This window comes from Carettochelys insculpta, chromosome 27, assembly GCF_033958435.1.
Source record: "Carettochelys insculpta isolate YL-2023 chromosome 27, ASM3395843v1, whole genome shotgun sequence".
In the NCBI taxonomy this organism is placed as follows: domain Eukaryota; kingdom Metazoa; phylum Chordata; order Testudines; family Carettochelyidae; genus Carettochelys; species Carettochelys insculpta.
In genome coordinates, this window is record NC_134163.1 from 2,450,831 (window position 1) to 2,463,772 (window position 12,942).

Below are 12,942 nucleotides of genomic sequence, written 5' to 3' on the forward strand. Positions count from 1 at the left end.
AAAAGACTGAGCTATTCTTTAAAGACTTGACAAAGATGCCGGAGGAGATACCAAAGACAGATATGTTGATCATCAGAGACTGGAATGCAAAGGTTGGAACAGATAATGAAGGCTGGGAGAGTGTCATGGGAAAGTTTGGATATGGAGAAAGAAATGAACGAGGTGAGAAACTACTTGAGTTTGCTATGGAACACAAAATGGTGATCTGCAACATGAGATTCCAACAGAAGGATTGTAGGCAGTGGGCATGGCAATCGAGTGATGGGAAGTCCAATCACTTGATAGATAGGATCTTGATAAGAAAAAGATGGGTAACAAGGATACAGCCGTGCCAAACTTTCCAAGGAGTGGATATAGACTTGGACCACAGTCTAGTGATCACAAACATCAAGATAAAACTCAAGAGAAAGTGTAAGACACAGTTGAAGAAAAGAAGAGACATGGCAAGCTAGGTGAGGAAGAAATAGGGAATGCATACAGAGCAACACTCAAAGAGAAGATTAGTAACGCAGGCACAGAGAAATACCTAGGTAAGAGCATTGAAGGGACAGCCACAGCTATGGAAGAGGTAATTGAGCAGACTGTTCCAAAAGAAGACCACTAAGAAGTAGATTACGCAGGAGACACTGAAGTTGATCCAAGAGAGCATTGAGGGTCAGAAGGGAGGTTTCCAAGGGAGCAGAACAGTGATATAGAGTGAAACGCAACGAGGTAAGGAGAGTGGAAAAAAAGGATAAGGTAAAATGGCTAGAGGAGCAGTGTGAAGATATGGAGAGGTTTATACAGGAAGTTGTATAAAATGATTAGGATTATTAATAGGAAGTGGCAGACAATGCAGATGATGATCAAAGACAAGAACGATGAGGTTCTCATTAATAAGAAGAAGGTTGTGCAGTGATGGACAAGAGACAAAGCACAGTTGGACCCGAGTGTCTCGGAGGGACTGATCAAAGAACTGAAAGAGACATCTCCGCTGAGCATCAAGAGTTTGACTGATATTTCGAAGGAGGAAGAAGAAAGAGCAGGGAAACAACTTAACAGCAAGAGCCCTGGAAATGATAAGATCATGGAAGAGATGAGCAAGTATGGAGGAGAAAGTATGATTCAGGAAATACACTCACTATGTAATATATCATGGAAAGGAGGGACAGCACCTAAGGAATGGATGAGATCTGTGCTAGTGAAAATAGCCAAAAAAGGAAGCACGTTGGAGTGCAAGAACTACAGAATGATTGCTCTAACGAGTTATCTAGACAAGGTGCTGCTGATGACACTGACCGAGAGACTAAGATCGCAGATAGAAGAACAACTAGCGGATGAGCAAGCGGGATTCAGGAAAGATAGTACCATACAGCAGATATTTGCACTAAGAATGATAACGGAGAAAACTCGACAAAAGAACGAGGACATCTACGATCGCTTCATCGATTATCAGAGGGCACTTAATATACATCAAAAAATGACTTGGGCGAAGTTGGAGTCATACGGAATAGATAGCAGACTGATATGGTTGTTGAAGAATATCAGTGACAATGCAGAGGCAGTTGTGAGAACATGTGGAGAATCAGGAAGTTGGTTTAGAACGAGTAGAAGTACAAGACAAGGAGATCCAATATCGCTGAGTATCTTCATCATGCACCTAGAAAGTGATGGACAAGATCAAGGAAGAGGTAGAAGGGAGATCTGTGCACAGGATGAGTAGCAACAACTTGAGGTTTGCAGATGATATAGTTGTCATCGGAGAAGAAGAAGAGAAGCTAGTGAGAAAGGTGCAGGTGCTAAACAAGGAAGGGAAGCGGTATGGACTGTCTATGAACATTGATAAAACAAACACAACAGTATTTGGAGATAAGGAAATAGGAAGGAAAACCAGTGTAGACAGGATCGAACGAGAGAACGTAGAGAAGTTCATGCATCTGGGGAGCAACATAATGAAACAATGACTAAAACAGTCAAAGCAAGAGAGAGTTTGAAGGCAATGGATAAGATCTGGAAAAGCAAAGCGATTACCTTAGGAAAGAAACTGCAAGTCTTGAAAAAGTGTGTATTCAGCAGCATGTTATGTGGATAAAACAAAGCAGCAGAAATGTAGCACTTTAAAGACTAACCAAATGATTTATTTGGTGATGAGCTTTCATGGGACAGACCCACTTCTTCAGATTAATCTCATTTCCAATACAGACTGACATTTATACGTACAGAGGATCTGATGAAATGGGTCTGGCCCATGAAAGCTCATCACTGAATAAATCATTTTGTTAGTCTTTAAAGTGCTACATTTCTGCTGTTTTGTTTTGTTGGAGGACAGACTAACATGGCCACCTCTCTGTTACTATGTCATATGGAAGTGAGACATAGGATTTGAAGAGAAGGATATTGGTGTTCAAGAGGAGTTGTTATAGCAAGATCCTGAGAATAAGGTGAGTGCATAAGGTCACAAATGAGGAATTATACAGGAAGATACAGCCCAAAGAGAATCTACTGCAGAAGGTTGTACAATGGAAGATACAGCTATTTGGGCATATCTGCAGAATGAATGAGGAAGGAGAAATCAAGACTCTGGTATTTAGCAAAATGGACAGTTTGAATAGGAGAGGCCGAACCCACAGAGAATGGGGAGATGATATAATAGATTGGTGCAGAGCTAGTGTACAGAAACTAAGCCACTCTGCACTGGACAGATAAAGATGTAAGGAAATAGGGAGGGAGCCATCGGACGCCAACAAGCGCTGAGCCCCCGGTTGTTGTTATGGATGACGATGATGTTTGACTGGATTATAAGCTATCAGGGAGATCCCTTCCTAGGTGAACTCTCAACAGTGTACATAGTGCTTACAGGCTGCTTCAGTCTTAAACTGCAATTGGGCAGCTTCCAATGAGACTGTCGTCAGTGCTAGCCCAGGGATCAGCCGGAAGGACACACCTGAAGGTGGTTGCTTCAGTGCGCTGCCATGCTCCCTTTCCATCAGAATGGCATAAGCTGCCCAGTGCCAGTCATGTGACTAGGTCTTTCCACATTGCATCTCACGTTCAGTATTGGACACAGACACGCAGTAAAACATTCAGTGTAGAGGATCTGGCTGGCTCAAAGGACCAAACATAGATGGTGCCTCACCATCACTGGTTCAAATCCAGCTTAAGTCTGTAGGATGCAACCAAAAGTAATTGCTCTGCAGTTGTTTAATACTCTGTGGAACACACATCAGGTAGTAGTAGGCATCCTTCAGTCTGCATAGACTATGGATCGTGCCCTTTAAAGTTTCAATTGAGGACTTCATTTACAGCATCTATTGTGACTATGAAGACCCACATGAGAGTGACAGTCCTTGCTGCATCTTTTGCAGATGTAGTGGGTGTCTGGCAAGTCCTTATTGTGCTTTCTGTGTGCTCGCTTCTCCTCTGCTAGCTGTCTGTTCCTCATCTCGCCCTTCTGAAGGCCCTTGTGTAACCCCTGCCTCCATCTGCTGCGGTCGTCTGCTAGTTCTTCCCAGTTGTCCAGCTCGATGTCTACCTCTCTGAGGTCTCTCTTCCAGACATCTTTGTAGCGCAACTGGGGGCGTCCAGGAGGTCTTTTGCCAGAGGCTAGCTCACCATACAGGATGTCTTTTGGAATCCTTCCATCATTCATCCTGTGGACGTGGCCAAGCCAGCGGAGCCGACACTGCCTGAGGAGGGTGTGCATGGTTGAGGATGGCGGTGTTGGTCACTCTGTCCTTCCATGATATTCCAAGGGTGCGCGTGAGGCAGCGCAAGTGGAAGACGTTCAGCCTCTTTTCCTGGCGGGCATACAGGGTCCAAGTCTTGCTGCCATAAAGGAGGGTGCTGAGGATGCAGGCTCTGTAGACTTGCATTTTGGCGTGAGTGTACAACTTGTTGTTATTCCACACTCTCTTGCTGAGTCTGGACAGAGTAGTGGCTGCTTTTCCGATCCTCCTATTTAGCTCAGTGTCCAATGACAGGGTGTCAGTGATGGTGGACCCGAGGTAAACGAACTCAGTTAGTTAACATCAGCTAGTGGGGCTCGGTTTAAACCCCCAGTGGAGAGACAAATACCCCCACTGTAAAACCAGTCTCAGCGCTGTTAACTGGCCAGCTCAAGCAGAGAGGTCAAGGGCTGACTGGAAGTGAAAACTGATGGGATGCCTTTCTACCCCTGAAGCTAGTCCCTTTCATTCAGAATAGAAGCATGGTAGTCTGGGGACATTGTGCTGCCCATGCGACATCGGTGAGGGACATGGTGTATTCAAGACTGTGCAGCTGGTTCTTCTCCTTGGCAGTAAATGCACTGAAGGAAGGAAATAAACTCCATTGTGTTCCTACTTACTAAGCAAAATTCCTCTTATCCTTCTGGCAAGGAAGATTGTGCTTTTAACGCCCTTTGCATTTTCCAGCTGATATAATACACTGTCATTTAGATTTTTCTCTGTCACAGAAGAACTCAGTTAAGCTGCCTGTGCTTGTTTCCCTGCTCATTTGTGTTTCTTTTCTCTACTGAGCCCTTCGCTAATCGGGGGACTAGAAGAATTTTCAAGCTGTCCGTAATTTTCCCCAGATGCAGCTCACAGTTGTTAGGAGTCTCTTTTTGGCAATCCAAGTTCTTGGCTATTAATAAGGAGGGTGCTCTGTGCTGGAGTTAAAGACGTGCTTGTGAATGGGGGAGGAGGGGTGAAGAAGAGGCATTTTACAATTCATTTTAAACAATAATTCCTGAGAGAAGGAAAAATATTGTGGGAAATGAGCAGTTGATTTATGTTTAAGAATTAACATGCCCATAAGATACCATGTAGCATCCTGGCTGCAATATACACTAATATACCAGGAGCCCCTGAGTATCAATGCTGTAACAGAGGGCATGGATCTGCATTCCTGTTGCATTCCCTGTCAGTATCTGGCACAGGTTGGGGAAGCCAATGATTCAGCCAGCAGATCAAATTTGTGATGACTCCTGGTCACGCCACCCAAGGCATGTTCTGCATGCCTCAAGAAGGAGCATTTTAACACCAGAAGAATCTATGGTTACAGAACCAAAATTTCTTCACCTGCCAGCTGATTTCTCTTGTTTTCACTATCCTTTGTTTGCAGCTTCTCTCTGGTAGCCAAAATGGAAGCATCCCTTGGACGTAGTACCCTCCATTGAAGACTGTGGCATGAACCGATAACAATTAGGGCTACGCAGAATGATACGTGAGCCAAAGCTGCACATGACCTCTCAGTCTGCCCACAGAAATTGAATATTTTCTTGACCTGTGGTTCGAAACATTTGCTAAGTGTGTAAGGGAGGGATGTAACATCATTACTAGCAACACCATCCAACATTGTATGTGAGGAGAAGAATGTCAAGTCCGTGTTTGTTGCTGTGTCTGGGAAATCAATATGTAGGCCCAGAAATAAACACACTAGAGCCAGGGAGAAGCAGGGCTGGGAGTTCCCTGACTGAGGGCGCCGACCATACCCAGGGTCCAGCTGCCTGGCTGGTGAGGGATGAGACATCCTCTTCCCTTCCAGGGCCTCTCCCAGGTCAGATGAGATCCACTCCAAGGAACCTCCCCTTGCTGAAGGAAGCTTTCTGACTGCTGGCAGGCAGCCCAGCTCTAAAGGAAGTGCCATGCTCAGCAGCAGTAGGGTGGTATTTCCTCCTTTACTTCTGTGCTGCTGCTGTATGAGGTACTGACTTCAGAGCTGGGCTCCTGGCCAGAAATCCCCACTTTCCAGTGACCCAGCCCTGAAGGCAATACAGAAGTAAAGGTGACAACATCACATCCCCCTTACAATCATACCCTTGAAACATGGCCCCCAAACTCTTTTTGGGCTGTGACCCCCAGTTTGAGAAAGGCTTGTCTCTCCCATTAAATCTGTAAAGTAAAAGGGTAAAGCACATGAAAACCCACAGATTCCATGGGGAAGACCAGATTTCATGGTCTGCAATGCATTTTTCATAGCTGTGAATTTGGTAGGGCCCTAGTAATGGGGATCTGTCTGGTGCACAAGCAGCTGAAGGGGCAGAGAAGACTTGTTTGAGGTCCATTTTGCACATTCCGAGGAAGGGCTGGAGATTAGTGTGTTCTTGGTATCTTTCCACTTGCACTGGACAAAGTGACCCCGTTGGTCTTCTCCATCCTTTGAATCTGTGATTCCCTCTTCCTCTTACACATGCACACTGAGGCAGGGTTTATGTGAGACAGTCTTCTCAAAAATATCCCTTCTGGTTCTAACACAAGTTTATCTGATAGTAGAACCAATGAGAATCACAGTTTAGGACCTGGTTTGCTACACAATCACCCATCAGTTCACAGGCTGTGGGGAGAACAGGTGGGAATTCTTCAGTAAAGTCCTCTCCTATGGGAAAGACCCAAGTCAAGGATTTCAGAAGAGAAGCTGAAAGAAAAAAACTAAACAAGAATTCAGGAGATCTACCGCACATAATCTGCATATATCAATATGCAAATTAGTTTTATTCTGTTTCTTATCCATGAGCACTGTGTCCACTGTAGATGGCAGCAAAATAGCATCTCTACCAGAATATGAATCAAAAAAAAGAAGCTAATTGGATTTGCATCACCCTCTGCAAAAACCAGAAGCTGATGGAAAGATTATAAAGAAATGGAGGCTCAGCCCATGGTCGTCTTGGATGCTGAGACATTCAGCTGACAACTCCTTAACTTGGGATGTCCCCATAAATTTATAACCAAGGAGAGGTCTAATCTGTCTACTAGCTATGCCTTGTCTAATGATTTGTGCACATTAAACTCCTTTTACACTCCCCTTTCCTCATGCAACTATTCCCCATTTGTGATTTCTTCAAATCTCATTAAGCACACAGGGATAAGCATGTCCATGGAGGAGACTCCCTGCCCCGACAGAAAAGGCAGGGTTTAGAGGAACTAATGTTGGTAAGACTGTTTTCTATGAGGCTGTGTCTATACTACAGATACTACAGCATCCCCTCAGGAATGTAGCTGGATGGATCTATGTTTTACACCCAGCCTGAGTTAGTGCTGACTGGATTTAATGCATCCAAGGGTACTGAGGGAACTGACAAACGTCATTGCAGAGCCTTTGGCCATTATCTTTGAAAACTCGTGGAGATTGAGAGGGGTCTCAGGGAATTGAACAAAGGCAAATATAGCGTCCATCTTTAGAAAAGAAAAGAAGGACAATCCAGGCATAAGACCAATGCACCCAGGTTGTCTCCAGGAGGGAATGAACCTGCAACCTTACTGGCTAAAGCCCTGTGCTCTACCACAAGAGCTAAAAGCCAGCTGGCTCTCAGCTAAGGCTGTAGAATAGAGACTTCACTCTCCCTTATCAGTGGGCTCAGTGCTTCTACAGTTACACAGGGAACTATAGACCGGTCAGCCTTACCTCAGTCCCTGAAAAAATTATGGAGGGGATCCTTAAGAAATCCATTTTGGAGCACTTGAAAGAAGGGAAAGTGATCAAGAGTAGTCAACATGGATTCACCAAGGGCAAGTCCTGCCTGTCCAGTCTGATTAGCTTCTATGATGAGATAACTGGCTCTGGGGACATGAGGAAGTCAATGGATGTGATACACCTTGGCCGTATCTACACTAGCCAAAAACTTCAAAATGGCCATGCAAATAGCCATTTCAAAGTTTACTAATGAAGCACTGAAATACATATTCAGCGCCTCATTAGCATGCGGGCAGCCGTGGCACTTCGAAATTGACATGGCTCGCCACCGCACGGCTCGTCCAGACGGGGCTCCTTTTCCAAAGGACCTCGCCTACTTCGAAGTCCCCTTATTCCTATGAGCAGATAGGAATAAGGGGACTTTGAAGTAGCTGGGGCCCTTTAGAAAAGGAGCCCCGTCTGGACGAGCCGTGCGGTGGCGAGCCATGTCAATTTCAAAGTGCCACAGCCGCCCGCCTGCTAATGAGGCGCTGAATATGTATTTCAGTGCTTCATTAGTAAACTTTGAAATGGCCATTTGCATGGCCATTTCGAAGTTTTTGGCTAGTGTAGACACGGCCAAGGTGTATCACATCCATTGACTTCCCCATGTCCCCATGTTCAACAGTGACAAATGCAGAGTCCTGCCCTTGGGATGGAAGAATCCCAAGCATTGTTACAGGCTGGGGACTGACTGGCTAAGCAGCAGTGCAGCACAAAAGCATCTGGGGATTGCAATGGATGAGAGGCTGGACACGAGTCAACAGTGTACCCTTGTAGCCATGAAGGCTAACAGCATATTGGGGTGCATTAGGAGAAACATTTCCAGCAGATCTAGAGAAGTTATTATTCACCTCTATTCAGCACTGGTGTGGCCACATTTGGAGTATTGCATTCAGTTCCAGGCCCCTCCAGTATAGAAAGGATGGAGAGGGTCCAGCAAAAGGCAACAAAAATGACTAAGGGACTGGAGCACATGACCTTCACAGAGAGGCTGAGTGGTCTGTGTTTCTTGAATTTGCAGAAGAGAAGAGAAGAGTGAGGGGTGATTTGATAGCAGCCTTCAAGTTCCTGAAGGGGACTCTAAAGAGAGGGAGAGGGATGTTCGAAATAGTGATGGATGGCAGAAAAAGGAGCACTAATCTCAAGTTAAAGAGTAGCACGAATAGGTTGGAAATTAGGAACAACTATTTCACCAGGAAAGTGGTGAAGCACTGGAACGTGTTAGCTAGAGTGATGGTGGAATCTCCATCCCTAGAGGTTTTTAAGGCCTGGCTTGACAAAATGCTGGCTGGAATGGTTTAGTTGGGGTTGATCCTGCTTTGGGCAAGACGCTGAGTTTGATGACCTCTTAAGAACCCTTCCAGAGCTAGGATTCTATGATTCTAATATTTTAATACCTCAGGCATAGTGCTTTAAACCTGTCTTTCAGGTACTGTACTGTGTATATTTTTAACACCACAGGTCTTGTCTACATTCCAAAAATCAAGTGCTGTAGTCTCATGAACAAAGAACAAATAATTTGTGACAGATGTTACTTGTGTTGCTTAGTGCACTGATGGGCTGTGTCTACACTAGAGAGTTTTGTCGATAAAACTGGCGTTTTGTCGACAAAACTTGCAGAGCATCCACATTACAAATGTGGTCTGTCAACAGTGAATCGACAGAATGCAGCACTTTTGTAAATAGCATTCTGCCATTCCCCCAAGAGACAGAACGCCTCTTTCAACAGTCTGTCAACAGAAGCAAGCAAGGATGCTCCGGGGGCCCTCTGTCAACAGACAAACCTTTTGGGACACCAGGCAACCCTGACTGCTGTGCTTCCGATTGGCCGTTCTGTCAACAGAGTGGCCAGGCAGTCCAGATGCTCTCTGTCAACAGAGCAGATCAGTTTTTCAATCTGCTTTGTTGTCTGGCTGCAATCTGTTGATGGAAGATTTCCGACAGTTACTTCTGTCGACAGATCGCTGTAGTGTAGACATAGCCCAGGATGGCACTCAGGGACATGTCTTCACTGATACTGCTATCTTCAGGTAGGCCAGGTTCACTCTACGGACCTATATTGGTGTAACTAAGTCCCTTACAGGTGGGAGAATTCCACACCAGAATGATGTAGTTATATCAGCATAACCCCCTTGTACACTGCTCTGTGTCAACAGCAGAGCTTCTCCCATCCACACAGCTACTGATTCTGCGGTACGTGCCTTCAACAGTGCTGTATGTGAAGACACACCCTTAATATTCAAAACACCACTGGAGTGCCACAGAGTGATGTGATTAACAGTACAGAGCAATTGAATTAGGTACTCAAAAGTTGTTGCATCCGTCCTCATAGTGTTACTAGCGTGGTCACATCAGCTTCAACTCCTCCATGACCCCTGCCCTCAGCTTAAAATACTACTTAACTCCAGTTAGAAGTTTGTGTATGGGTGTGAGCTGAATTAGAGAGAACAGTTGAGGTAACTCTGCTGTTTTACCCATGAAAGCTTATGCCCTAATCAGTCAGCCTTAAGGTGGAACAGGACTCTACGTTGTTCTTCCCAATAAGCAGTTTTTCTATGCTCTGCATCATCTTCTTGCACTGCTTTCACTTGACATTTTCCTTTTTTACGCAGGGAAAAAACATTTCTTAAACATACTCCCAGAGAGGGTCTCTCTTATCCGAGAAGCCATGACAGTTTTTCTTTGGCAAAAGCATGGGGGGAATACAGGGAGCTGTGTGTGTGCTGAATAATGTCTTCCCTTTTCTCTTGCCACTACGCTCCACTGTTCCTTCCTGTGCTGCCTCCAACCTTTTCTATACATTGTCTGTCTTTAAGACAATGGCTTAACTTACTCTTCTGCCATGCTTCGCTAAGGTCCTCCACCACATACGCACAGAACAAAAACAATCCTATCCAGTTCGGGTTTTAATTTGTACATCACAGAAATTGAAAGCCTAGATTTTCAAGGAGGAAGAGCGTGTAGTTAGGCCGGACAGACTAGAGCCATTAATTCATTTTTATGATACTGTAAGTGTAGATGTAGTATATTTGTGAGGAAATTAAATTATTATTTATTGTTATTAACTTAATTATTTGTTATTTTTAAATTAGAAATTTAGTATTTTATTGATGATTTTTTTAAAAATGAAATATCAATTTTTATCCACCCTGATGGAGAAGAGAGAGTCTTGAGACCCCCTTTCTAGCAGAGGGAAACATGTAAAATGTAGAGTGGAAAATAGCAGTAGAATTCCAACTAGGAAAAGAGATGGAGACTGTTACTTTGACAACTCAGATTAAACATTTCTAGTCTATTTTGCTCTGTAAACATCTGGCATCAGGCTAATTAACTTATTTTTGTGCCTAGAATAATTTAGGATTTTGTACATTTTTGCAGTTGTCACTAATCTTACCCATACTTTCATCCCTGCCTCTTCCCTATGAATTACCCATCCTTATTACGACAATGGGTGACATATTTTGTATGTTCCCCTACAGACTTCAACAAACTTCCAAAATGTGATGATAGTCAGGATTATTGGGAGGTTTACACAAGTGAAGATAATATCTTTTGTTCAAGATTAAAAAAATAAGAACTCCTGGTTTTTTGGTTTTAAAAATGAAACTCAAACTCTCCAGCAGTGCTGAGAACCACATCTGAGGGTCTTTTCTCAGAGAATGCATGCCTGAGACAACAGATCTTTTCAGGCACCTTGATGAGTAACTGCTGCATCTGATAACACAGCCGGGCCTGTGGTTCACTACTCATTTTGCAGGAGTCACTTTGTGTGATGTTGCATTGGCAGGGCTTCCTGATATGCAACAGAAATCATACAACCAACTTTTCTGGGCCATTTGTCTCATGCCCAGTAATCAACTGCACAATGCACTTCCTAGACTACAATTAGCTGTCTGCATGGAACATGAAGGGCAGTTCACATTAAGATAACACACTTCAAACTATGAGACCAGCATGGCTCCACCCCCCGCCCCCCAATGGAGATACACATCTCCTAGACCTGGAAGGGACCTCAGGAAGTCAACTAGTCCAATCCCCCACCCTCTTGGCAGGACCAAGCACCATCCCTGACATCTATTTGCCCTAATTGCTAAATGACCTAAGGCTTGAACTCACAAAGCTGGATTTAGGAAGCCGCTGCTCAAACGACTGAGCTACCAGGGATAAGTACTATTTCCGGAGTGCTGTGTTTTGAGGATCCTCGGCTGGCGGAACTGGGCTGATTCATATTAGGAGGTGTAGCTCTTGCATTGGTGTGAGGGGACCTGCTGAGAGACAGACTGTGCAGGGCTCGTGCAGGCAGCAGTGCTGGAACAATATGTATAGCGAGGGGCTGAGCCCCACTGAAGCAAACGGCAAGCCCTGCACGTGAGGGAAACCACATCAAGCCAAGGGGTGCAACAGTACCCAGAGTTCCAGCATCTGTGGTGCGATGGCGCCTGCGGGCGACCACGGGCCCTGCCCGGCTGGGGTAGCTGCTGGGATGGGAACACAGGGCGTTGGGGCTGTGACACGTTGTGCGACGGACACAGGGGCCTGCCTGGCGAGGGCTGGTGACCGGGTGAGACCATGGACCGCCCCCAGGGCTGGGGTAGATGGCGCGAGGGGAACACGGGCCCCGCAGGGTGCGGCGGGCGGTTGAAGAACGCCGGCCCCACGGCGGGTGCAAGCACGTGGCCCCGGGAGCAGCGGCCCAGGGGCTGGAGCGGGGCCGTTCCGAAGCAGGGCCGCCGGGAGCTGGGCCGGGCAGGCTGGGACACGCGGCGAGCGGAGGGAAGCCAGGCTGGGCCCGGCTCGGCCTTCGCCCTCCCGTCCGCGGGCCCAGGGCCCCCGCTCCACACTTCCCTCAGACCCCGGCGGGCCGCATCCAGACCGAGCCAGCAACGCGCCTGCTGGCCACGCCCCTCACACACGCCCGCCTCCGATTGGCCATAGGGCCGGCCAGTCAGCTGGTGCAGGGAGCGGGGAGGGCGGTGATCCGGGCATAAGCTCCGCCTCCGTGGTGCGCGGTGAGCTCCCGTTGGTGGAGGGGCTTGTCTCTCTGCTGGCGCGTCTGTTTCCGGTTCCGTGGGGCGGGCGGGGGGAGAGGCAGGGACTGTGCCTGTGAGTGACACACAATGAGGCGAGGGGCCGCGGCGGGGCCGTGAGGGGCGGGGCCGGGGCCGGGGCCGGGGCCGGGGCCGAGCCGGGGAAGCAGCGGGCCCAGCCATGGACAATCAGGTGAGGGGGAGGAAGTCAGGCCTCCTGCGCATGGGGGGAGCGCAGGGCCGAGAGGCCCCTCGCCCTTCAGCGCGTGGGGGGAGGGGCAGCTGCGGGGCTGTTGTCTCCGCCGCCCCCTCAGCGGCATAAGTGGAGGAGGGGCAGCGGAGGGGTCGTTGCCCCCGTCCTTTCAGAGGCTATTTGGGGCGGAGGGACAGCAGCGCGGATTGTCTCCCGCTCCCCGGAGAGGTACAAAGGGGGGAGGTGGTAGAAGGGCTGTCTTCCCCCGCCCCCTCCGAGTCATCAAAGGGGGAGGGGCAGTTGCCCCCC

General features: G+C 47.1%; 1 protein-coding gene across 1 annotated transcript in view; it reads left to right on the forward strand.

Annotated features, from left to right (window-relative positions):
* The first annotated feature begins 12,522 nt into the window (after positions 1–12,522).
* The window catches only part of MLLT1 (MLLT1 super elongation complex subunit), a 60,557-nt gene continuing 60,137 nt past the window's right edge, over positions 12,523–12,942 (forward strand). Inside the window, exon 1 of the mRNA XM_074978261.1 lies at positions 12,523–12,633. Coding sequence (XP_074834362.1) covers positions 12,622–12,633 — 12 coding nt within the window. The 5' untranslated portion in view covers positions 12,523–12,621. The remainder of the gene's footprint in view (positions 12,634–12,942) is intronic.